General features: G+C 45.5%; 2 protein-coding genes across 5 annotated transcripts; both read right to left on the bottom strand.

Moving 5' to 3' along the window:
* Nucleotides 1–928: 928 nt before the first annotated feature.
* LOC104336502 (glutathione S-transferase) lies at nt 929–13,365 on the bottom strand. 4 transcript variants are annotated; one of them, XM_075414686.1, is made up of 8 exons: nt 13,287–13,363; nt 11,004–11,098; nt 9,601–9,707; nt 8,442–8,493; nt 8,072–8,204; nt 6,844–6,985; nt 2,408–2,539; nt 929–1,550 (listed from the first exon to the last, which is right to left on the bottom strand). In XM_075414686.1, the coding sequence occupies exons 3-8, from the start codon at nt 9,685–9,687 to the stop codon at nt 1,428–1,430; spliced, it is 669 nt and encodes a 222-aa protein (XP_075270801.1). In that variant the 5' UTR covers nt 9,688–9,707; nt 11,004–11,098; nt 13,287–13,363; the 3' UTR covers nt 929–1,427. The 4 variants fall into 4 exon arrangements, with proteins under 4 accessions (XP_075270801.1, XP_075270802.1, XP_075270800.1 ...); XM_075414687.1 differs by lacking the exon at nt 13,287–13,363 and adding an exon at nt 12,897–13,175; XM_075414685.1 differs by lacking the exon at nt 11,004–11,098 and having other exon boundaries at nt 13,287–13,365.
* Nucleotides 13,366–14,369: 1,004 nt separating this feature from the next.
* LOC104336483 (glutathione S-transferase) lies at nt 14,370–24,979 on the bottom strand. Its single transcript, XM_009942323.2, has 8 exons — nt 24,828–24,979; nt 20,974–21,085; nt 19,787–19,900; nt 18,775–18,826; nt 16,851–16,983; nt 15,888–16,029; nt 15,090–15,221; nt 14,370–14,767 (listed from the first exon to the last, which is right to left on the bottom strand). Exons 3-8 carry the CDS (start codon nt 19,871–19,873, stop codon nt 14,648–14,650), a joined length of 666 nt encoding a protein of 221 aa, XP_009940625.1. The 5' UTR covers nt 19,874–19,900; nt 20,974–21,085; nt 24,828–24,979; the 3' UTR covers nt 14,370–14,647.
* Between the last annotated feature and the right edge of the window lie 736 nt (nt 24,980–25,715).

Here is a 25,715-nt window from a genome sequence, read left to right as displayed (position 1 = left end):
TTTTGAGCATGTCCAGCGTTGAGCCTTCTGTCCATTCTCTGAATTCCCCCCTAGGGGAAGGGGGCCTCTAAGCCCAGCTGTAACCTAGGTGCTTCTGCTGGAACTCCTGAGCAGCCCAAACAAGCAGTGTGCTCAGCAAGTCCAGCATATCCCTGTGGGACTGAGGACTTGCCCAACACGAAGGTGATGTCCTGCACCCATCTCTGATGGTTCAGCAGTCCTAGCGCTTGTTTGGAACAGCTCAGTGAAACCTGAGCACTGTGGTGGGCATGGCAAACTACTGCTCCCAGCTACCTCGGTAATCTGAATGCCAAACTCTGAGAAGCTCCTCTGGGCACTACCTAGGTGATCGGGGTGTTTCTGGTTCGTACCTCTCAGGCGCATGATGTGGCTTTTCCTAGGCACAAGTTGGAAAAGGAGTTAACTTTGCTGGGCAGCAGTTCTGTGCGTACGCTGGGCGGCTGTCTTCTCTGCCTCATCAGTTCGAGTCCTACCAAGAAAAACAACTAACTGCAAGGAAGAATAGTTTATGTCACTGTTCTTAAAGGGGGCAGGGATGGTTCCCACCACATTAGGGTAAACAATCTGAAATAACAGTGAATGCTTTAAGCACTGCAGAGATAATACCAGCTCTTCTACTGGAAAGGTGAGCAGTCAGTGCAGTTCTCTTTACAACTACTTGGGAAGTGCCTGGAGAAGGTAAAACCTTAAGAAAAAACAGTTAAGAGGCATTTTCCTCACTGTGACCACCTAGCCAAGCAGCAAAAAAAAAAGCAAGGGAATAGGTGCTTTCAGTAGATGAAAACCACATCGGGCTAATTAAACACAAGTACTTTGATCTCTCAGTGAACAAAATTGCTTCAAGAAGATTCATATGGGGATTAAGCAAGCTCCTAACTTTGGCCCATAAACTTACAAGTATCAAGAATTTTAATTTTATTTGTTTATTTTGAACTGCAGCTCTGAAAGTACAGAGACAGCGGTGAAATACAGCAGGGGGACGGGGAACTTTGATCTAGGAGACCACCTAGAGAGCAAAACCAACAGATTCGAGGCCTGACTTTAAATGACTTCCCTGCTTTTATGAAGTGGCTCTTCTCTCCTGCAGTTTATTAAGAAGAGGGGGGGAGACTTTCTACAGTGCTCTGAAAGCTACAGCTGAAACATTTCACCCTACCAAGCCTGCACTGTCATTAAGCAAACACAAAGTATCAGCATATTTTATGTCATGTCACTGCTCCATGGAATAGCATTTTCTGGACTCAACGGGTCCAAATTAGCCTTTTGCTCTAATGTAAAAGCGTATTCTGTTTCGTGGATTATCATAGCTATAGATGCAGGCTACAGACTACATCTGTGCAGTTCACACCTAGAAGGCACAGCTCTGGTAAGGCATTACAGCTGTGTTATCTTCAGCAGCCACATGATTAGATATCGAATATTTTCTTCACAGCAGCAATACACTTCTCATCTTCTGGTGGACTCCTCTGGCTGCCAGGCTGCAAGAATTTTTTGATTGTTGGAATGTTGCTTATTCTTCCTTTAAAAGCCTGCAAGAAGCAGCAGTAAAGCCAATGAGAGTAAGGAAATTGTAATCCCATCCTTTATAGCTTAAAAATCAGGTGACTTGGATTTTTACTTCTCAGACACACTAAACAGAGAAAGGCAGTAGCTCTTTATAGCCAGCTCCGCACTCAGCATTTTCCATTTAAAAAAAAAACAAATGCAAACCCACACCTACAACATATTAGTCTTTTTGGAAAATCCAGGTGTGAATATTCTCACCTGCAATGCTGGCACTATAAAGTTTACCAGATGGGGAGGGGAGAAATTCATATTCATGAGTTAAGACTCATCTGGTAAAAGTGGAAGAAAAAAAGAAAGAAAAAAAGAAAATGCAAAAACCACAGTTTGAATCTAAATCCCATAGATATATTTGGGCAAAAAAAGAGGCAAGGACAGGAATATCTCAGTGCAAAGCACCGTGGAAGACAAGACGTAAGAAACTTCACAGCTCTTGTACATGAGTTCTTCAAAATAACGATTTTGCTAGTAAAAACAGAAGGGCAGGAACTGCAGACACAGCAGGCCACAGCCTTCCCCCCCCCCCCGATGCTCCTTGCTGTGTTTGAAGACATGAAGGCAGCAGTTACAGGACCAAACCTGTAGAGTCAGTAAGCGAATTCCTGCCAGCTGAGAACAGCTGGGAACAGCAGAGCTGGATAAAAGGTGAGCGCCAGCAGCGACGGGGGCAAGGCAGTGCGTGCGTGGTCAGGCTGTTGTAGTCAACAGAAGTAGACCAGAGAACTGTCCTATGGTTCAAAAGACTTCAACATCAATCAGGTTTTAACTCTGGGCAGTGACATTTGTACGCTACGTTCCATACTGAGATCAGATGATAACCAACCTGCAGCAGAGGGAATGCAGACAGGATATCGGGCTTACATTCTTCTACCATTAAAATGGCTTCCAGCAGCTGGATGTCTGCCCAGCTTAATTTGTTGCCGACAAGATAATCATGCCCATGGTCTTTTAAGGCCTACAAAACAGGAGCGAAAAAAAAGTCATATAGGATGTAACAATTTTATCTAGATATTTAATTACAGACGGATTGCTCCAAAAATACACAGCGGAGCTAATCCATGCAAGAATCTAGAACCTCAGAAAGTTACAGGTATTCTCACAACAAAAAATTAGATCAGAACTCATGTTTCAGTGTGTGTGGACCTATCGCTCGCTCTAACCTACTGCACCAGGTAGCTGTAGCAAGCCCAGTTCCAAAAGAAAGACAAATTGTAGAAAAGAAACAGGGCAAAAGTAACTGTAAGAGGTAGTCAGGACCGTTTACCTATAGTGTACTCTGATTAAAAAAAGAAAAAGTGAATTCCCAGAAGTTTCAGCAAAAATTTGAGACTGCTGATCATAGTTTGAAACAGGTCAGGAATGAAGGAACACAGCCTTTCCACCCTTCATCCTGTATGGAAGGCTTCTTTCACGGCAAACTGCTGATGCAAGAACCATAGCCCATCAACAGTGCGAACAGCTGTAACAGACAAGCTGTGGTCAATGTTGCAGCACAGCTTCGGAGCAGCCACCAGCTCTCCAGCCTACCTGCTTCCCGAAGACTATCACCCTTGTAGCAGAAGCAGGAGAAGCAAACCTGTCAGTGCCTAATGCACTCCAGTGCTACACTTTAACAACTAACAAATGCGCATTAGGACCAGGACATCAGCCTCTGACTTTGGAAGTGGATTCCTTCTCCAGTCCCATTCCCCAATTTTACTATAAAACAGGCAGTAACCTGTGACAGGGACAAGGCTGATGTTACCAAAAAAATCAGTTGAAACATAAGAAGGGTTGCTGTTCTGTGTTCTGGGACACTACTCACATACATATATACATATATTTGTATAAGTAACTTGCTTGGCATTAGTGGGTAACTTCCCTGAAGCCTTAGGCTGCCCGCTGCAAATCTGCCACCTGGATACAGGGAACTGTCACTGACCCTTGGCAAGCTCAGTGCTGGAGGGCCCCAAGGACTCAACTGCAGCTAGAAACTCTGACAGCAGCACGGCCTCTTCAAAGAGAAGGCAAGAATCTCCAGCCTGCCCCGAGACAATGAATGGGCCCAATGAGGGACAAAAGGTCCCAGATCCAAACAGCACCACTGGATCAGATGCCACTTGGCCACCACGTGGAGAACTTGTGCAGGGTGGGAACTTGGACTGTAAGGCCATGATGGCCCAGGGATTTCTTTGTTCGGGGTCCCTTTCCAGAGGCACCCAGCCCAAGCTGTTTTGCACTGCTGTACCACTCAATAATTCATCTGGTGTACGTCGTGTTGGAGGCTCTGCTTTGGGAAACCGAGGGTTGAGCCTGAGGGATAAGGAAGCACCCAGGAGCAGGAACATGGCAGGAGGGGAAGTTGAAAAAGGGCACCCATCAGCACCCCCAAGCTGCCTGCTGCGAAGGGACTGAGGTGGACTGAGAACTGGCTGAATGGCAGAACTCAGAGGGTTGTCATCAGCGGCGCTGAGTCTAGTTGGAGGCCGGTGACTAGTGGTGTCCCCCAGGGGTCAGTACTGGGCCCAGTTTTGTTTAACTTCTTCATCAATGACCTGAAGAGTTAGAATGCACCCTCAGCAAGTTTGCTGATGACACAAAACTGTGAGGAGTGGTGAATACACCAGAAGGCTGTGCTGCCATTCAGCGTGACCTGGACAGGCTGGAGAGCTGAGCGCAGAGGAACCTGATGAAGTTCAACAAGGGCAAGTGCAGGGTCCTGCACCTGGGGAGGAACAACCCCATGCACCAGCACAGCCTTAGGGCAGACCTGCTGGAGAGCAGCTCTGTGGAGAGGGACCTGGGAGTGCTGGTGGACGACAGGTTAACCATGAGCCAGCAGTGTGCCCTGGCTGCCAAGAAGGCCAACGGGATCCTGGGATGCATCAAGAGGAGTGTGGCCTAGTGAGGCCCCATCTGGAGTACTCTGTCCAGTTCTGGGCTCCACATTTCAAGAAAGATGAGGAGCTACTGGAGAGAGTCCAGCGGAGGGCTACGAGGATGATGAGGGGACTGGAGCATCTCTCCTACGAGGAGAGGCTGAGGGAGCTGGGCTTATTCAGCCTTAAGAAGAGAAGGCTGAGAGGGGACCTAATATATGCTTATAAATATCTGAAGGGTGGGTGTCAGGAGGATGGGGCCAAGCTCTTTTCAGTGGTGCCCAGTGACAGGACAAGGGGCAATGGGCACAAACTGAAGCACAGGAAGTTCCGTCTGAACATGAGGAAGAACTTCTTCACTCTGAAGGTGATGGAGCACTGGAACAGGCTGCCCAGGGAGGCTGTGGAATCTCCTTCTCTGGAGATATTCAAGACCGGCCTGGACAAGGTCCTGTGCAGCCTGCTGTAGGTGACCCTGCTTCGGCAGGTGGATTGGACCGGATGACCCACAGAGGTCCCTTCCAATCTCTAACATTCTGTGATTCTGTGATTCTGTGACTCCAGTCCTCGCGGTTGACGTCTCAGGTGGCGTGCGCGCAACTCCTAGAATGGGGTGTGAACGCTCCGGCAGCGGCTTCTCCCTTAACAGCCGATACCTTCACGTAGTTATTCCCTGTACTGCTCCAACGAGGTCCACCACAGCCGTACGGAAACTCCCAAACAGAGCATCGGAACCAGACTGCCTGCAGTGCTTTACATTACCTTGTGCCTCTATCTGCCTGCCGAGTGTTTAAAGCGAACACTCACAGCCAGGGATATTTTCTGTCAGGATTGCGTAGCACGTGGACTGCAAACCCTGCAAGGCTGAATCAATGGATGACTTAAACAGCTGGTAGAGAAGGAAAATTATTCATCATTCTAACAAAAATTAACTAGGCTAAAAATCATGGAAAAGCTTAGCTGTGTCTTTGCCATAAGTGAACAAGGATTATTTTAAAGACTTTCCTCCAGTGAGCATACACACTAAAACATATTATAGCAGTAGTTTATGCCACCTAGGCACAGGTTCACAGAATACTGGTGTCTAAATTTGCTTTTTTATTTTTTAATAACTTAAATATTGACGTTATCAGACTTCAAATCTTTGATAGATGGATGTGTGCAATCAATCTCTCTCAGCACAGCCTTCCACTGGTATGGCAGTGAATCTGTATGAACTCTGGTTACAGGAGCGCTGGTTTATGTCATTTATGGGCATTCTCTTTTTCACAGGGCAGCCTCTCTGGGTTTCACTTTTGCGATTTAAGGTTCTGGTAAAGAGGCACATGAAATTGTATCAAGTCCTGTATTTTCTGCATGGACTTCAGCTGCCTGTGAACTAAGGATTCAAGCTAGAAGCCTGGCTCAGCTCTGAAACAACACAGCTTTGTACCCCTGGCACAGACCTCGCGGAGACGGCTACGCTCTGGAAAAGCGCTGTCAGAAAGTCTGTACAGTACGGTCATACAAGGTACAAAAGGTAAAGTTACAAACAGAAGTAGGATAGTGAGATGACGATCACAGCTGGCTCAATTCAAACAGGAAAATATTAACAGCAAAAAAAATGAAAATGTCCTAAAGGGAAAACCAAACCAACATAACAGGAAAACCAGCAAGTTGGTAGAAAATGGCAACTCAGTAACATTCAGGCTATGTTCCAGGGAGAAGCAGAGAACAACCCGTCCCCTGCTGAACAACTCTTGCCTAGCCAAGCAAGACTCTTGAAGCGCTCTCTGGGGGTGGCAAGCATCCCAGTGCTTTCCTTCATCGCTCATTAAAGGCTAACTCTTCAGTGCATACTAGCCAGTAAATAATTGCTTTATTTTTTCAAGCTAGATACATTCTGTTTGCAGAGCCTCTTTGTGCACACCTAAGGACGCCCAAATAGCGATTCCGAAAAAGACAGTAATACTCTGCTAAGTATAAATATATTTAAGCAGCGAGTTTGAGAAAGATCACAGAATTAGGTCCTTAATTATAAAGCACAATTATATTTAAATTTGAACAGCAAGAGTATATTACGTTTTCAGGCAATAATACTGAAAGCTGGCACAGGTATTTCAATGGTGCACTTCTGCAAAATGCTAGGAGCTATCAGCCACTAAGCTAGGTGTAAAAAGTAGGATTTGCTCTTTGAGGAGTCTTAAAGAAGACAGCAAAGATATACAGTACTGGAACCAGCCAAATATTATTTTGTGGCCCTCTTTTCACACTGCTGAATACTGCCTCCGCCATGCAGCTCCAGAGTTCTACTGTCCCTTGCCCTCTGGAGAGTAGGTGTGCGGGCCCTGGGGAGTAGGGTGGAGGGGAACCTGCGCCCCACTTTACTGTCTTTGTGGACGACTGGTGATTTATCACTTACCTTTTCATAAACAGGAAAGTACCTGGTTGCAGCTCGTTCAATGATTAAGGCAAGATTTTTTTCTTTTGTGTCAGCTGGTTGAAAAGGGAGATGCATGATCACTCCCATCAGGTCTGTTGTTCCTTCCACGTACATATCAATCCTGAAACAAGTATTTTTATTTCACTTTTACAATTTAAACATTCTGTTTTGGTTATTTTCCTGAAATACAATGCTGAAGGCAGCACTGAGTAAAATGCTCATTAGTGAAAGTAACATAAGACACAAGTCTGTTTCCTTGTTCTTCCACTTTGATTCCAGGTCACTGTTTTCAAAGCAGAGATCTTTATAAACAGGCTCACAGTGTCTGCAACAAGGTATGTAAACAAGAGTCTGCAGCTAATGTATTTAAAATTGAGTTCACACGGTTTTCCACTGATAATCTATTCATCTATGCTGGGGAACAAAAGACCACAGACACAAACCACCCTAGAATAGTTTTGAGGTCTAATCATGAAAGGATCCTGGCAACAAATGGCTGCCAATTGCCAGTCCATAATAATCCCCACAACCTCTGGAGTTGCCCCTTCATTATCACAGGACAAAACCTTTACAGTAAGTGGTAGTCAGTTAGGTTAAGGACTTCATTCAAATTTTGCCTGACCTTTTTTTTTTTTAAGGAAAAAGTAAATAAGGATTCTTGCTTTTGCATTAGCCCTTTAGTTACGACAATGGAAAGTATCCACAGCTTACCTAGTAAGGTATTATTAGCAAAGTACTGGTTTAGCTTTCAGTAGCACTAAGGTACCGAACATGTCTTTTTTTAAATCAGCTGTGAAAGACTCTTTACGTTTTGAAGAAAGGAAAATAGAACACTTCAAGACACTTCATTTTTGCAGGCAGCTGTAGTTTTTACTACTGTTTTCCCATCTAAAGAGGAAAAAAAAAAAGGCATACTTAGCCTTTATCATTGTATTAAGGTCCTGCTGTTGCCCAGGAACTTCATGCAATTCTGGTCTCCGGGAAATTAAAAGAGCCTGAAGGTGGCCATAACATTCTCACTATGTTGACAATCAACAATCATTTATCAATTACAAAGTCCATTTGCCCAGTCCCTGGATCCAAGGAGACAAAGCACTAGCAGATGTACATGCACCTTTACATGCAGATATTTCACAGTAATATTCTTCTCACGGATATTAAATATCATGGAATAGTATAGTAGGGATGGTATGCACTGTTACCGTACCAGGCTCTCTCCTTCAGGTCTTTTCCATACAGGTTGTACTTTCCTGCAATGTAGCTGAGGATGGCTCTGGTCTGCACCATCTTCATCCCATCGATCTCCACCATGGGCACTTGCTGGAACAGCAGGACTCCATCTAGGGAACAACAACAAGCAAACTACTCAGACTGCTGCAGTACTACACTGAATCTGAGAGAGAGACACCTGGTAACACATCACGACATCTCCAGTTCTGAGGGATGAAAGCATTTGCAAGCACGCAGGTCTCTCGAATCTTCTCTTTGCAGGCCACATTGCACTGGAGGTCCTACAAAAATCTCACCTTTGTTATATTGGTGTGAATTTATGTTCAGAGCACACTTTACAGACTCACCATTGCGTAACTTTTCTAGGTCTTCCTTCGTTTCTATGAATTCTTCCTCAAACTGAAAAGCAAAGATAGAAACCACCGCTGTGCCACCTGAAAGGCAATGGGGAAGTAGAGTCTGGAAGTTAGACTCCACCTCTCCACACTATTCCCATACTTCTCACGATTGTGTTGATCCCCTACTCCTACTCTTCCATCCCTGCTCCAGCACATAACCCATCCCTACAGTGTCCCCAACCCCACACTAATGTACAATGCTTTACACTTCCGAAACAGCTTCCTTCATTACAAAGACCAGTCTATGTGCCTGCACAATTACCAGACACCAAATCATTCACTTAAAAGCACTTGATGCCACATGAGATATTCAGAGATTTTTAATGTTAAATGTTAAAAAGCATTTATCCCCCTCTTTCCCCCTGCTGGCAATTTTTTTTAAATGAGGAGATTTGAATGAGGCCAAGATCTTTTTTTTCCTCAGCACTCGTGCTCTCCAGCTTCTCTGTCAGCAACATTCACAAGTAAGCACCATTAAAACAGGCTTTTATTTCCAATGCTATTCAAAAACTATTCAAATAGTTTCTCAGAAAACAGTTTCAAAGTACTGTATTCAAGCAAAAATTGCATGTAGAAATTAAGATGCCCTAGGGCAGTTTTCATCTGATGTGAATCGAGATATCTCCCCCTCCGCCTTCCGGGTAGCTTTGCTGATTTATCCTACTCAGATCCTGACCCAAAGAACAAAAAGCACTTCGTTTGGAGATAACGTTCAAGTTTTTCATGTGGTACATGTGGTCTTCCAGTGGAGAACAATCATGAGACACAGAGAAGTCACGAGCATTCAGAAAAAGCCAACGATACTAAGTTTTGGTCTGTAGCAACAATTTAAGACCTCATCATCCTGAAGTATGTTTCAAAAACGGCACTTAACAATTCTCTTTGTATGTCAAAGTCCTTTTACTGGGCAACTGTTGCTCAAGGAACACGTTAAATAAATAAAACATAACAGAGTGCCTCGCTGAATCTAAGTGTTCTGCATCACAAGGTGAGATGTTGTGCATGTCTCTAAGCTCAGGTGTAATTGGCAAACCTTTCCAAAGACTACTTATTTTAATCACAGGTTAATCTCATCATTTTATTAAAAAAAAAAAAAAAAGATACAGACCTCAACCCCAGCTGCTGCTAACAGCCAGCGGATTGATTCCATCCTTCCCCTTCCCTTGCTATAGTGCAGCTTGGGTTTCCCGGCCATGATTTCAGAGTTCTTGTTTCCTGATAAATTCAAGAAGATGATCTCACAGAAAGCATGTTTTAAATTGGCATTTAAAATGTTCCACTCCAAACTACGAACTACAGTTGGATGAACGTGAAGCAGAAGGGCAATCAAGACCTAGATACCTGGGCTTGATGCAACCACATTTCCTCTGGAGCAGAGAAAATAAAGAAGTGGTACGCGCTACCAGAAGAATATGCAGCAATTCAAGAAAGAATCACGAGAGAATGTAGTAAGCATCTACTAAATCATATACGTATCACTAAAACTATTAGAGCTCATGAGTTTTACAACCAAAACAGAATTGCAGGGTATTTCTGAATAAATACATTTTTAACCTAGTAGCAATGAAATCTCTTCAGCGGGTGCTGGATTTTGTGACAGCATCCGTGCCATACCAGGCTTGAAAATGTACTACGCCAAATCAGTTGCTCCTCAAGACCAACGCAGAGACACCAGCATTGTCTTCACCTCTCTTACTACGACATTTCAGAGCCCCATGCTGCTGTGCCTTTACAAATACGAGCTTATAACGGCAATACATATTCCAGCATATATTTCCCCAGGCCTGCTGACTTCTATTAGCCAAATCACAATATATCCATTATGGAGAATGCGAACCGACTTCAAGACCCATTCCCATTTTATGAACGACAGTTAAACTGTAACAGGGATTTATAGCCTCTTGGCTCTGAAAAATTAACTTTAAAATCAAAACCAAGCAAACGAGACCATGACCTCTGTTGAGCAGATAAGGCCTGGTCAGTGCCCCCAGCAGCAGGGGGTTGAAGTCAGCCCACCGAGTGATGGCACTGGGATGAAACACTTCACCCTTTCAGATTTCACTGGCAAGTGCAGTCACACGCCATAGTACGAACTTGGCAGCTGATGTGAGCTTGCCTGGGGCTGGAAACAGAGCTAACGCTGTACTCTTATCACTAATGGGTCCCAGAAGAATGAAGCAGTTTTAATAAGCAAAGCCACAGACCTAAAAGAGCGCTTCAACGTTAAGCCAAGGTTTTCTGTGTTTACAGGCAGGCTTATTTATTTTTGCATAGACTTCACAGTACGTAATTCAGCCTGTCGTGGTTTAACCTGGCAGCTGGCAACAAAGCACCAGACAGCCGCTCGCTCACTCCCCTCTTTCCCCCCACAGTGGGGTGGGAAGGAGAAATGGACAAAAGCTAAAACTTGTGGGCTGAGATGAAGACAGCTTAATAAGACAACAAAGGAAGGAATAATAGTAAGAAGAAAGACTATGCAAAACAAGCGACACACAGCACAGTTTCTCTCACCGCCCAACAACCGGTTGCGCAGACAGTCCCCAAGCAGCGACTGCAGAACTCGCAGATGTCACGGAGCTCGCAGAACTCACAGAAAAGTCAAACTCCTAGAAAAAGATCCCGCCCCCCAGCCAGCCCCTGTTTATATGCTGAGCATGACATCTGTGGTACGGAGTATTTCCACTGGCCAGCCTGGGCTGGCTGCCTGGCTGTGCTCCCTCCCAGCTCCTGCACACCTGCTCTTTAGCCAAACATGGGAAACTGAAAAAAGGTCCTTGATTTCTTAGCCACAGCTAAAGCCATCAGTGTATTACCAACATTCTTCTCATACTAAATCCAAAACACACCAGCCAAAACCAGGATAGAGCCACAAAGTGGAAACACTGGTCATGATCCCAAAGGCATCAGTGCAGGGGCACAAACAAATAGTCCAATAGTGAGAGGAGAGACCACACCCCTGGCCTTCTCCACTGAAGCCCTTTGTCTTGGGTGGTATCTTCAAGAGACCCTCTAGCAAAGAGCCATTGCTCTACTGGGGGCTGGACTCGCATGAGAAATGTGGTGCCCCAGTCCAAAATACAGGTCTTCAAAACTACTGCTCAGCTTCCACCTACCGCTGGCAACGCCTGTGTCCCCAGACACCTCGATCTCTTGCAACAAAGTTCTCCTGACACATAAATACGTACCTGATAATAAAGACCTTACTATGTCTTGACGGTTTAGAGTTGGCCTCTAGTGCAGAGCTGCTGGATGCCGAGCTAGATTCCTAATACCTGAACAGCAACAGGGCGCATAAACAAGGCATTTGGAGAAATGACTTATCACAGCGACCTTACCAGGCCCTACACACACAAGACCATGACCTAGACCCCATTTCTAGCTCCCATAAGTTTTTGAGTTTCACTGCACCAAGAGCTCTCAACCTTCCACACTTCAAGAATACTTCAGTCCCTGGCACTCAGGAAGAAGACGATGGTCTCGACTCCACTCCATCAGAGAGGAGAACTGCACTTGGGCTCTCACAGACTGGACAAGCCCTCTAACCTCCAACATGTGGGATCAAGGCTGGGAAATGCACTACGAGGAGAGGCTAGTGTAACCAGAAAGAGGAAGCGTCCCTGACCTCTCCCCACAGCAGAGGCAGAGCTGATAAAAAATGAGCTCTGCCCGAGCCCTGCATGCCAGCGTCAGCTCCGTGCTCCACTCCAAACAGCTGGGAAAGTTGAAGAGCAGAGCAACCGTTGGTGGAAAAAAGGCCAGGTATCTACACAACCTCTACTTGTTCATCACAGTTCCTTGTGGGGGCTGGCCAAGGGCTGAGGCTTTTTGTGCGGGTAACAAAAAGCTTCATTTTTTCTGGCACCGCACCACTCAAGGACTGACTGTGGGATTTAGGCTGAACACTCACACAGGGCTGCAAAGTACTTTGATGACTGCTACTGGTCTGCAATGAATAGCCCTTGGTAGAGTCATGACAGAGTAGCAAAGTCGCTAAATTTCCTCTCTGAATAGCAATAACGGCCTGGAAAAGAAATCACACATTTTCTTGATGTTCTAACGCATTGGACCTTCCTTGGACCTCAGCCAGGCGGCTGTCAGAGTAACAGCTACCGCCGTGATCACTGTATGAAAGAAACCACGCTATTCCGTCCAAAACCAATTCCGGCACCGGCCTTCCAGTGCGAAACACGTGAAGCGAACCGAGCAGCCGCCTCACGGCCCGCCGCAGCATCCGGAGCTGCCTCCCTGCGTGGGTGCGGGCCCCAAAGCCGCTCCCCGCCAGCGCTCCGTGCCGGGAGCACGGCTCCCGCGGGGCTGCTCACGCAGCGGGACCTCCCAGCACGGCCCTGCACCGCACCCAGCCCGGCTGGGGCTCCGGACCCTCCCCGCACCGCAACGGCTCACCAGCGCGGAGCTTCCACCGGGGCGCCGGCCAAGCCTGGATTCCGCCGGCGTCCCCCTCGCCGCCCCAGCTGCCAGCAGAGCCCGTAGAGCCCAAAGGCGAAGCACCCCGCCTCGTCACTCGCGGCAGCGATTCCTCCGCCGCTCCGCCGGCGACCCCGCCCGAAGCCAGGCGCCAACTCCCCGCCGCCGGGCAGCCCGCGGGGGGTAACCCCGGGCCGAGGCCCGCCGAGCAGCCAGCGGGACACGCTCCCGCCGCACAGACCGGGCTGCACGCACCGCCCGGCCCGGCCTCCGCACCGAGCCCGGGCCCCGCCGCCGGGCCCCGCGCCCCGCCGCTACACACCGGGACCGCCGACCCCCGCAGCGGCCCCCAGCCCGCCGCGCCCGTACCCTCCGCGCAGGCCGCGCCGCAGATCGCTGCCCCGGCCCAGGCCGCGCCTCCACCGCCCGGCCCGCCCCCCGGCCCGCCGAGCGGCGGCCGCTCCTCCCCTCCGTGGGCCCGGCTGGGCCGCCCGGCCCCGGCCCGCCCCGGCTCTCGCTCAGGCCTGGCGGCGGCAGCGTCATTACCGGGGCCGTTAGAAATCTGTTCGAATGGCTGCTGAGGAAACGGGTGCTGCCCGGTGCTCCAGTGAGGCGGGAGGGGAGCAGCTCCTGCAACCGCTCCGATACCAGCTCCGCTGCAGGAAAACAGTGGGGTTTTGCCCTTTCTTGAGGCTGCAAACTGGTTGCAGCCGCACGGCATTTCGTATAAAGAATCTGCTGGTGTTGGCGAGAGTTTTATCACCCCGAGTGCCCAGCTGAAGACTGCCGGCACCGGAGCATCAGCTGGTTTTAGGGCACTGGCTGTTGCATTTGCGTACTTGGTTGATCTGGTGTTTCAATAACCTAAATATTTATGTGTTCAGCTGTCTGGCTAGCCTCTGCGTCGCAGAGCTTGATTTAAGAGATTACAATGTACAACTTCCATAAAACTTGTATTTTACTGGGTTTAATATGAAGTGATGTAAGTCGACACAAAGTCCTACACACCAAGGTCTGGCGAGCACCTGGCTCCAGCCTGACCCCTCCTTCCTCAAGCAAGAAGTTTTCAGTGTTACAGCTGGCCACAATCCTCGGTCTCTCAGCTGAGTCTGCACAGGGCTTTTAGCTGCTGCAGCAGACCTTCTGCTAATGGAAATCTTGGTGACGCTACAGTACACGAGTTCAGATGACAGGGGACAAAACAGGGCTGCAGCAGGGCCTCTGATCCCAGCGTGCTCTGAGCCGAGGAAAGTGAAGTTCAGAGGAAAGCTGAATCCAAACCTGTCATCCCCATCAAACCAGAATCTGCAGGCTTTGCCCAGAGCAGATACATCACCCACGGTTTGGGCTAAGCTCTCCTCATTTTCCAGCAACTCTTGGGAATGCCAGAAAGACAGAACGAGAGAGCCCTTAGGTATGTAAGCAGCAGCAAGAAGGCATTGAACAAACAGGTTTGGGGTGTCAGTAGTAAGACTTTATTGCAGGTATTCTCTTAGGTAATTTAAGACATCCGATGTCGTCCCGTGCACCCCCTAATTCAGTAAACTATTTCATTTGCTGGTACGCTCACGTAGATTTGCTCTGGAAATGTTTGCAGTAGGCTAAAACCAGTCCTGTAGCTAAGGAAAGAGAGTTCAAAAACCTTTTCACTGTTTTCATTAGTTTCACTTTGCCACTATCAGGAAACACAAAGACAATGGAACAGAGTTTCTGTGGGTTTGGGTTGCTGCTCAGTGGAAAATTTTAATCACTTTTGGTACATCTTTTTCTTGTGTTGGTGGTTTCCTCTGGCTGCCAGGCTGCAGGAATTTTTTTATGGTGGGGATATTGCTTATTCTTGCTTTAAAACTCTACAAAACAAAACCAAAACAGCACTGTGCTTAATAACCACGGTAGTTTTCAGCCGTTTAGATGCTATCCATGCTCGAAAAGTAACATTACGGGTTGATTCTGCAGAAGAATCGATATGCTTCATCCTATTAAGCTTTTTTGGCTATGGTGATAGAAGGTGGCAATGGCCATCAATATTTGAGGTGGGCTATAAATACTTAGGATATTTGATTTTGGTTTTCACTTTTTTCCTCACCCTCCCACTCCCCCGTACTCCTCAGCCAGTTTAAATTGGTGGTCCTGCTTTGATTCATTGACCATTAAAACTGTCCATTCAATTACCTGCAAGAGAGGAAATTTGGCAAGTATATCAGGCTTGCATTCTTCTGCCATTAAAAGGGTTTCAAGTAGTAGCACATCCCCCTTGCTAAGCTGTTTGCCAACAAGGAAGTCTTGTCCATGGTCTCTCAAAACCTGAAAACAGAGAACAAGAAGCAGATGTGATTTTTTTTTTTCTCTTGTGGCTTAATATGATACCTTAAAAGAAAGGTCATACACTGCACGGAGTTGTCTGCGAAAACAAGGAAATGCAGTAAGAACATCTGCAGTACAAACAAATGATCAAACCACGCTGCCATCCTAGGCAGAATTTATCAGTCCTTTCTCTTCTGCATTTTTTCCTGACAGCTCTGTTGTAGCCCTCTTGCCTTCGCTTTTGCAGCTCGTGTAATCAGTGCTGCTGCATTGAAGGCTGAGCTTCATGGAATACAGTCATCACTGCAAACGCCTATACAAAATTTGCAAGAGGGGGTTCTGTACTTTAGGAGGAAAATTCACATAAAAGCTGATGTTACAGTGGCTTTTGCCTGAAACAACATGCAAACTGGAACATGGACATTTGGAGATCTCCGTATGTCCTGGGCTTTTGCAGCTCTGCGTCTCTCCCAGAGTGGTAGCACCTTCTGTCCCCCCTGTAGTGCTCTATCTCCATTCTCATCCCAGCCTCACCAAAATCATAGTTTTTATACTTAAGTGATAATTTTTCTTCTTTGTTTTCCTCAATAAAAATTGTTTGTGTAGATCCAGGATGGAGTTTCAGGAAAACACTATTAATTAAGCCACCACATCTATGTCACGTACCTTCTCATAGACTGGGAAGTATCTGTTTGTGGCCTTGTCCACAATAGTAGCTAAATGTTGCTCCTTTTTATCCGCTGGTTGGAAATTATGGGTCATGAGTAACTCATACAGATCCAATAGCCCTTCCACATACATATCAATTCTGAAAAGAATAGATCCAGTTGGTCAAGTCAAACACAGTAGGTCGGAATAGCACGATAGCTACTGGCATAAAACTCTCCGCATTCGTGGATTGGAGCAGTTCCACCCGGAGTGCAGTAGCTTCTGGGGGTGCAGAGGGAGAGTGGGTGAAAGATGAGTGCAAAGTGCCAAACCAAAAACTGAAAGACGGTACCCCTTCCGTTTTTCACTAGAAATTATACGTCTCTGTATTAAGTTTTTCTGAACCCGAGTACAAAATTGGTATGTGTGTCACCCAAACTTGTGTGAAAATTCCAGTCAGACACGGCAAGTTAAACAGCGGGTCTATGCGATTCCTATCAAATATCTTGACATGTATTTACATGTGCTAATGAACTTGAAGCTTGTAAAAGTACTTCAGGTCAAACCATGTGCCCTAAGAGATCTGTCCTTTAATAACCAGTTCCTGGTTATAGAAGAAGTTTTTTGTTTCCATCGAGGACATTTCCCTGAATTTGATGTGGTGAAAATGCCTGCTGCTGACAACTGCAGGGGACAATTAAAAGCAGCATCAGTCAGACAAACAGCCCTCTGCGCTCCTGACTGCTTTCTTCTGATAGCTCTGTTGACCTTTGATCTTCATGAACTCGCTTGCACCATCCTGCCTCACTAATCTAGCTGGTTATTACTGTGTGGACATCACCTGTGGTCACAGTCAACACGTGCTGCGTGAAAAGCTGCTGTGTCACCCTGAACCTAACTGTGAGCTAGGATATTCTGGTGTTACACAGAGAGGTAGCGTGAACTGCTGTCTAACAAACAAAGGTGGTACTGTTACAGTACAGGGCTCTCTCCTTCAGGTCTTTCCCGTAGAGGTTGTACTTCGTTGCTATGTAGTTGCTAATGGCTCTGGTCTGCACCATCTTCATCCCATCAATCTCCACCATTGGCACTTGCTGAAACAGCAGGGATCCACCTAGGGAAAAGGGGACAGGACAGGGAGACATTCAGTCTCTGAGTGAGAACCATTTGTGGGTGTAAAGTAACCACAAGTATTATTTTTTAATTAGAATCACAGAATTACCTAGGTTGGAAAAGACCTTAAGATCATCGAGTCCAAACATAAACCTAACACTGCCAAGTCCGCCACTAAACCATATCCCTAAGCACCACCTCTTCACATCTTTTAAATACCTCCAGGGATGGTGACTCCACCACTTCCCCGGGCAGCCTTTTCCAGTGCTTGATAATTCTTTTGGTGGCAGTCTTCTGCATTCTCATAACATGGTATGGAAAACACTTGCCATGAAACCAAGAGCCATTTCTTAGAGACATGTTAATAGCTCAGTATTATAGCAATCAGCTTCTTGAAGTTTTTTCAAACCTGAGGAAGTACCCAAATGCAGAACTTTCAGCAGTCATACACTGAAAAAGAAAAGTCCCTGCCTGCATGGCCCCAGCTCAGATGATTTTCATGGAGATTAATACAGATGAGAAGGACTGAAGGATCTGACCCATAATGAGCCAGTTTCTGTCATGCTTTGGTAAGTATTATGGAAATCTGGACTGCTTAAGGGCTTGACAACATACAATGTGAATATAAATGCATGTAATATTATCTTTGTGACTACTATATTGACTTCATACAATGACATACATCTGTACAGGTGTGAAGCAGGGAATAATAGGGGGGTTTCATGCGATTCCTGCAAGAGCCAAATATCACTTGGTGTGAGACTGTAGCCATGTAAATCCCTTACTAGTCTGCAGAAGCCTTACTCTAGCAAGCAAGAAGTCAAAACACCTGCAGGAACCGATCAGAGAAGTGAGTCAGAGTATTTGCTTTATGGAATCATATTTTGTGACTCAAATGGCTGATCAGCTATGTCCGTCTTTGTACCACTGTAAGGGAAGCACGCAGAGAAACTGCCTGCTATTAAGGGCACATTTTCATTTATGCTTGTGTCTCAAAATACTTTTTGAAAGCCAGCAGGTGGCAGGGGGATCAAGTCATTGATCCTAAAGGACAGCAGGACTACAAATGCCAACCCTAGCTCAGACTTCTTTGAAAAGCCAAGTGATCTGCAAGCGCACAGACATGTAATTTGGTTTGGAGGAAATGTGAATGTCATGTCCACAAAGATGGAAGCTGAAGATAGCAAGGTGAGTAGTTCCCTTGGGAAACAGGAACGCGTCAGAGGTAGGGGTTAAATGCTGAAATCTGGAACTCTGGTTTCATACAGATTATAAAGCAACAACTTTGTAGGGAACCTAAAATCCTAATTACTTTCAAGATGATCTGATGAGAAAAACCTGCATTGTCGTAGGACAGGAGGCAACGGGCACAAACTGAAACGCGGGGGAGTCGATCATCTGAACTCAAGGAAAGGCTTTTTTATGGTGAGAGTGACTAAACACTGGCGTGGGTTTCCCAGAGAGGCTGTGGAGTCTCCATTGTTGGAGATACTCAAAACCCAACTGGACACTATCTCGTGCGTAAATGGCTCTAGGTGGCCTTGCTTGAAGAGGGGGGTTAGAGCAGATGATCTCAAGAGGTCCCTTCCGTGATCCACTGAAGACTGAAACAGCTGTGTGGATGATACCATCTGACAAGCTGCAGTGTGCCTCTGTGATACCTCATGTACAATCCAGTCCAGATTTTCTTTTTAAGAGATGCAAGATTTCTTAGGTGTTCTAAGACAATCAATTCTACTTATTGTTACTATTATTATTATTATCTAATTATTAAAAAGTGAAGGAAACTTACCCTTCTGTAACTTTATCAGATCATCCTTTGTTTCCAGAAAACATTCTTCAAACTGCAGGAAATACAGAAGAAAAGTTGTGTTGTCACTGCATGTTTCAGCTTCTGCTTTGTGTGAGATGATTGTTAAAACAGAGAGAGCTGTGTTTTGGGGAATTTCATTTTGAAAAGAAAATAAATCGGATTTGGAAGCAATATCTTTAAGAACTTATTTTGCCTCTGCCACATCCTCTCCTCTTCTCTCTCACATGTGATCCATATTTTTGTGCAGATAAGATTTTGGCTGAAGCTTAGGTGACTGAAAGGCATGAAACCCCGTCTGCTGAGCAAACGAGGACCACGCCACTTCTGCTGTCAGTGCTGGCAACAGATGGTGCAGGCAGAGGAGGGGACAGGTGAATTCACGCAGCAGAACTGTGTCATATTCCCTTTGCCCCAGGCTGGCGAGAGGACAGATGAAGAGAAGAGTTCATGTGCCCCATACATCTTTCTGGCACGTTACCCATCACCACAACAGAAACTCACAGCTCTTAAAACACATAGATCCCCACGCTCCCTCTCCAGTTTAATGTCAGAAACTGTTAGAGGTAAAAACAATTACTCCGTGTTTTATACCAGACAATACATTCAGGGGTAAGCGACATTGTAATAGGCATAATAATTTTTTTGCTATTTTGGACATTGTCATTTAACTGAAATTCTTCAGATTTGAAAGTGCTCAACCCCTGTGATCAGAAGATAAGAAGCCAGGTCCTGCTGCTGTGGTTTTGAGCTGTTTCTTTCACTAGCTACAGGGGAGAGGCATTTCTGGTGCCACCGGTGGGCTTGGCACGTGATGCCTGGGAGTGAAATGGGAACTTGCCCCACTGCTTAGGGTAAGCTAGTGGTCATTGTTGGCTTCAGCAGCAGTGCACTAAGTGCAGAGCTTGACACTGCTGATCAGTCACATTTTTTATAAGGAACAGTAAAAATATACATTTGTCACATGCTCTTAGTATACGAAACAGAGGCAAACCTCAACCCCGGCGGCTGCTAGTAGCCACCGTATTGGTTCCATTCGGCCTCGCCCATTGAAGTAGTGCAGCTTGGGTTTCCCAGACATGTTTCTATGTGCCTGATGTCCTACTATCTGGAATAAAGAAGTAAGTTTTGCAAAATAAAGATTCAGAATGCTGGTTTTGAGTCTCTAACTGGTTCTCAAGCATTGTTCAAAGCTGTCTTGTTTGAAAGCAATAATTTATGGTCCAAGACTCTCATCAAATTAGTAGAGGAGGTAAAAGACTACACTGAGAGACTGCATTGTATCGTTTTGCCTTAAGATGTCTTTTATATGTGCAGTTTAGTTAAGCAGAACGCTGTACCAAGAGCAATTGGCCCATGTCAGAGAACAAGCAAATTAAAAACCCTTTTGCATCCCAAAGTGTTCTGCTCTGACTGAAAAGCAGGGTGTGCAAGATACACTGCCCTGTTTACTTTGGCATTATCTCAGGATAGTTTACTGTTTAATCAGATACACGATACAAACTCAGCAATTGCTGTACTTTCTCCAGCAGCCATTATGCTCCATTATAAAGTGACAGGAAGGATCTTTTCCCCCATTGTAAGCATTCAATATCTCATTTACAATGCTCCCTGCTCCTCTCACTTCTTTGGGCAAGCACTTGAAGTCGTGGAATTTATGTCTCTGGTAGCATTAGATTTGCCTTTACCGCAGATGGAGCCGAAGTGCAACAACTGCTCAGTTCAATTCCAACTCTTTGCTGGAATTTAAAGCAACAACAATTTCTAAACAGACTGCCACCCCCCCTGTTCAGAACCAGTACATGCACATCAGCAGCAAACATGTAGACAGTGCCTAGTTTGTACTAGCTTCACAGTTATTAACACCGTGTCAACAATAAAGATGAAGCATTGACAGCAGCAAAAGCAAATGGCTAAAAATCCCCATATTCCCCTTGTAAATAACATGTCATGTTCCCTGCAATAGGAAGAAGGGGATGAGAGGAAGCACTCCACACTTCTGAGATCTGAATTTCTTTTTCTTAAATCTGTACACCTAGAAAGCAGTTGATTAATAATTAAAGATTTGATGCACACAACCGTGTTAGTAAAGAAAATACATAGAAGTCCATAAAACCCATTCACTGACTTAGTTTCAAGTACAGTAATTCCCTGTGCATGTCCAAAATCCAAAAAGCTTACCTTGTATGCAGTATAACTCACTCTAAGCTCTCAGTAGCTTTGCCTTGAGATTATATAGCTCTGTAGCCCCTCCTACAATGACTGCAGACAGTTCTCTGCCAATGGAAAACTCCTAATAAAAACAATATTAGGTCTGTTTAGTTACTTCTCACCTACAGAAGATAAATTCCCGACTAATACTGACTATGCAAAAATGTAAGATTCACGAGAGTTCATGATCATTGGGAACATCTGTGTCAGCAGAAAATTGTATGCTTCCTATTTTCATTGTCTGGCAACCTGCTAGTTAAAAATAATCAGAACAGCTGAAAATCCCCAACAATTTTAAAAAATACTGTGATAGCAATCAAAATTTTATTTTATTTTAATATTTTATGTTTTTTTCACTTCCACCAGATTGCCACTCTACGTAAGTCACATCAACTAAATCAGCGTGAATCCATCACAAGCTTCCTTCCCTTCCTTAGTGATGGGAAAATTATTTCAGGACATTTTTTCTTCTGAATTTCGTTCTTGGATGTAGAAGGCTTTTTTCTGTTTCCATCAAAAATGTTTCCTTGAATTTGACCTGGTGAAAACGCACGCCAGAGACAACAGTAGGAGAAGGTGAAAGAAGAGCGGCATCAGAAGACAAACTGCCCTCTGCACTCTGCTTTCTTCTGATAACTCTGTTGACTTCAGAGAATCAATAGAGCATAAACTCCCGTGCACCATCCTGCCCGTCTAATCTAGCTGGTTAAACATTGTTGTACACATCATGTGCCAGCAAGGTAACGTGCTACATAAAAATCTGCTGAATCACCCTGAATGGAACTGGGAGGCGAGATATTTTTCTCGTATTACACAGGGAGGTTGTACAAATAGTAGTCTATCAAACAAAAGAGATGAGTTATTACAGCACAGGGGCCTCTCTCCTTCAGATCCTTCTTGTCCAATGTCTGTGGACATTGTGCTTTGCTGCTATGTAGCTGAAAACGTTCCTCATCCCATCAGTCTCCACCACTGGTGCCTGTTAGACCAATGTGTTCCATGCTTGACATTAAAATAAGCGGAATTATTTATTTAGAGCTAGAACCACAGGAGAACGAGGCATCAAAATGGTCACTGCTGCAGTGTCTTGTCTTTCAGGAGGTGCCTAATCCCCAGATGGAGCACTCCGTAAGCTCCATGGCCGGTGAGGAGAATCAGCCTTCACAGAAGGGGACTCCTCGCTGACAGCACATCCTATGGACTCTGCCTTCTAATTCAGGCTCTTTGCCTTTCTTATTTTCCTTTGTCCCCTTCCTACATTTGGGGAAGTTCTTCTCTCCAGACTCTGAAAGCCTGCAGCAGGGCTCAGTCACCTTTGCAGAGCGTGGCTCTGTGCTGTGCAGCACAGCACGATGGCCAGCCCTGCAGGGCTGTCAAAGGGGAGCCGCAGGCCTCTGGGCTAAATGCAGCAGAAGCCCACCCTTGGTATTGCTGTAGAAGCACAGGCTGCCCACATTTTGTTTTCTGTTAGCATCCAGTCTGAAATAATTTGTTCGTATTTTATAATGAAACAGAACTCTGCATAAGAATGTGTTATTTGCTTGCTTGAGAAGTGGCTTCTCTCCCCTCTAGCCTTCTGGGCATGCTGACATTTGCTGTTAGCACAGGGCTTTTTAAGAGTAAAAGGTCAAACTACACTGCTGGAAACAGTGTGTCGGCATTGTTGGACAGACACGACTTATGATCCAGAATCTAGGATAATGTGGGAGATTGAAGGTTTCCCTGCGTAGACATGTGCACCAAGGTGTGCCTGATGGTGTTGCACAAATCCAAACGCACTCATAGGTGGCTTGGCTGGATTAATGATTTGTAGGCCTGGCCGTGATAAACTCTAGGAGATAACACAGAAGGTCTAGTGACTGCTCCTACAAGGAGTTGACATCCACTGTGTCAGGGGACTGCAGGGTAGCGATACATGAGTTCGAGCATGAAACTTAATCACAGTGTAGACAACTTGAGAAAACTCATCTCCCCGAACTTTGTAGCCACCTGTGTATAGTCTAGCTGTCAAAGTCTCCTTGAAACAGGTGTAAATTCAAGCAGGCAGAGTCCCTCCCCATACACTTGAGCTACAGCTGATACCCAAACCAAAGCCAGCAGTATGTACTCAAAAGGTGGATGGATGCTGTCTCAGCTGAGGCAGTTAAAAGTTTAGATGAAGCCAGTCCTTTCAACCTTTCCTCATGGGTAGGGGAGAGGAGTTTTCAAGGGGTGATTTATCCTGATACTGACATTTCTTACCCTATGAGAGGTATCCACCAAGATTTCAGAGAAGTCCTCTTCAGCATAGTTACAAGCCTAAATAAAAGTGAAAAATGCAATACAGTCTGTCTCCCAATTTAGCAGGACTTCTGGAAATGTCACTTCACTGAGCTTGTAAAGTATTTTGGAAAATGCTATAGAAGCGCCATTTTTACCTTGCATGCCTGAAGGCACTTGATCTCTTAAGTACTTATAGGTTCAAATTGACCATCCAGGAGTTAAAACCAGGGGAAATGTCAAAGATACCCTGATAATTTAGGAGCTAATATTCACGCCAGCTGCTGCTGTTGCCCACCAGCTTGTTTCTGTTAGCCTCTTCCTTTAAAACAATAAGATATCATTTTTTTTTAATTTTATTTTTCAGACATGGTACTAATTTCTTGATAAAGCATTAGAAAATGTTTTGTGTCATCAGGCTTTGTGAACTTTCCTCTCTACATAAAACATATCAGAATTAAGTTAATTTGGGTTGGAGCTGTGTTCAAAATTATGAGCCAATATTTAAAATGTGCTTGCAAGGGAAACAGGTGCACACACAAACTGTTGTGCCTTATTGCATTAGCAGGGGGAATAGGGACTGTAGAGAAGGGAAACTCATCTGTGCCTAACGAGACCTGCTGGGACATGCCCAGCCCTGCCTTGCTGCAGAAAGAAAGTGCAGCTCCAGTGTCTCATATCATTTAAAACAAAGGTCCCACTTGTTGTTTTTCCAAACTGGCGCTGCCTATGTTCAGCATGCTTGAAAAGTGCGGCTCACACAGCAAGTCACATGAAACATTTCTCCACACTGAATTACGGCCTCTGAGCCCGGCAGGGTAAGCGTGCAGTGTAACCATCTCATAAACCCATGAATATGTTTACAAAAGAGAGCTCTGCATAGAGAAGAGAGAAAGAGAGAAAATGTCCTTATCTCCAGTGATCCTCATGCTGCCTTAATGCTTGGCTTCAGGTGTGTGAAGGGCATTAGGTGGTTTCCCAACCATCTTGAAGAGCAAGTGAGTTACCTAGAAACGAGCAGGTGTTCTCAGTGCTACTGAGCTTGAATTATTTTTACTATTATGTATTTTTGCCAGCAGTTCCTCCCATGACAGTCTGAATACCAAACACAAGACCTTGCCTAAGCAAAACCAAAACAACACTTTGATATTCAGTGAAAATTAGTGACCATCTTTCTTTGGCTAACATCAGCAGCTCCTGCCATCTCCATGTGAGGCCCACAAAGTGAAGGTTGTGAATGGAGTGTTACCTGCTCACCGTGGCTTTTAGAGCTCTCTCCCCACATAACAGTATGTTAAGCTTTCAGATTTCCTTCTAGTTCCCTCTAGCTGGCTCCCTTTCTCTGTCTCTCTCTCTCCTGCTTGGTTTTGTGTCTTCCTGGCAAATTCCGAACTGTCTCACTTACCTGTGGTTATTCCCTATTTTCCACTCCAGACTTCAAGCCTCTGGACCTTTCTCCTTTCTGGATCTGATTCTGTCCTCGTAGAGACAGTCCATACGTAAGAATAGAATGTAGCATACCAATGATGGACAGGCAATATCAGGATTTCCAGAGCATTTCATACCTGAAAACCTTCTCTTCAGCATCTTTCTTCTTCTTCTCTCAGCTTTCTTTCAGCTAGCACAGAAAGGATCCTCATATTTGCAGAACTTCAAGCATTTCTTAGATCACTACTAGTACTGATTTCAGACTCCTCCTCTCCGAACCCAGGGTTAAAGGATTAACTTCCTTTGCAAGTATCCCTCCAAGCCCACTCCAGCAGTAACACGGTACAAACCTGCACGACTCCACTCTAAGGTCACTTATGGCCCAAAGCAAAGGTGCATTGACCGTTTTGACATCTGACCTGCAGGTCCTCACCACCCTAGAGAGAGGGGTGCCACCCACTTAACCCTGCTGTGAGCTCTTCCTCCAGCAGAATTTGAGAGCAGAAAACCGATGGGAAAAGTGACCTCTGTTTTGAAACCCAAGTTGGGTGTGGAAAGGAAGACTGACGTACCAGGTACCAGAAGCCTACATTTATCTGCCTTCTCCCGACAGTAACCTCCAGCCCTCTTGCTCCGTGGAGCCTGAGCATGCCATATGGCTCCTTGAACTGCTTGTGCTCTCTGCCCCTACAGTTTAAGCCAATATATGTCCTATACCAGTGGTGGGAAATGCAATTGGGCTCAAGTTTTTTGTAACTCTTGCAGGGCTAAGCTGCAAATAGGGTACGCTAGCATTTTTCCAGCAACCTTATTTTGAGAAGAGTTACTCTCTTGTTTAGCTTGCTTGAAAGCTTGACAACACTAAGGAACATGCTTTTTTTTTTTTAAATCCTGGTTGCAAAAGTAAAATTTTACAGGAGTGCCTTACCTTACACACGTGTATCACATCAGTATATTTTCTACTTCAGTTCTATTTATGCTTAAAGCATAAAGGTGCACTTGAGTACACAGTTCACTAGCACTCA

Source organism: Opisthocomus hoazin, chromosome 2 (assembly GCF_030867145.1).
Source record: "Opisthocomus hoazin isolate bOpiHoa1 chromosome 2, bOpiHoa1.hap1, whole genome shotgun sequence".
NCBI lineage: Eukaryota > Metazoa > Chordata > Aves > Opisthocomiformes > Opisthocomidae > Opisthocomus > Opisthocomus hoazin.
The sequence above is the reverse complement of the archived record's forward strand: the minus strand, read 5'-3'. Positions and strand labels throughout refer to the sequence as shown.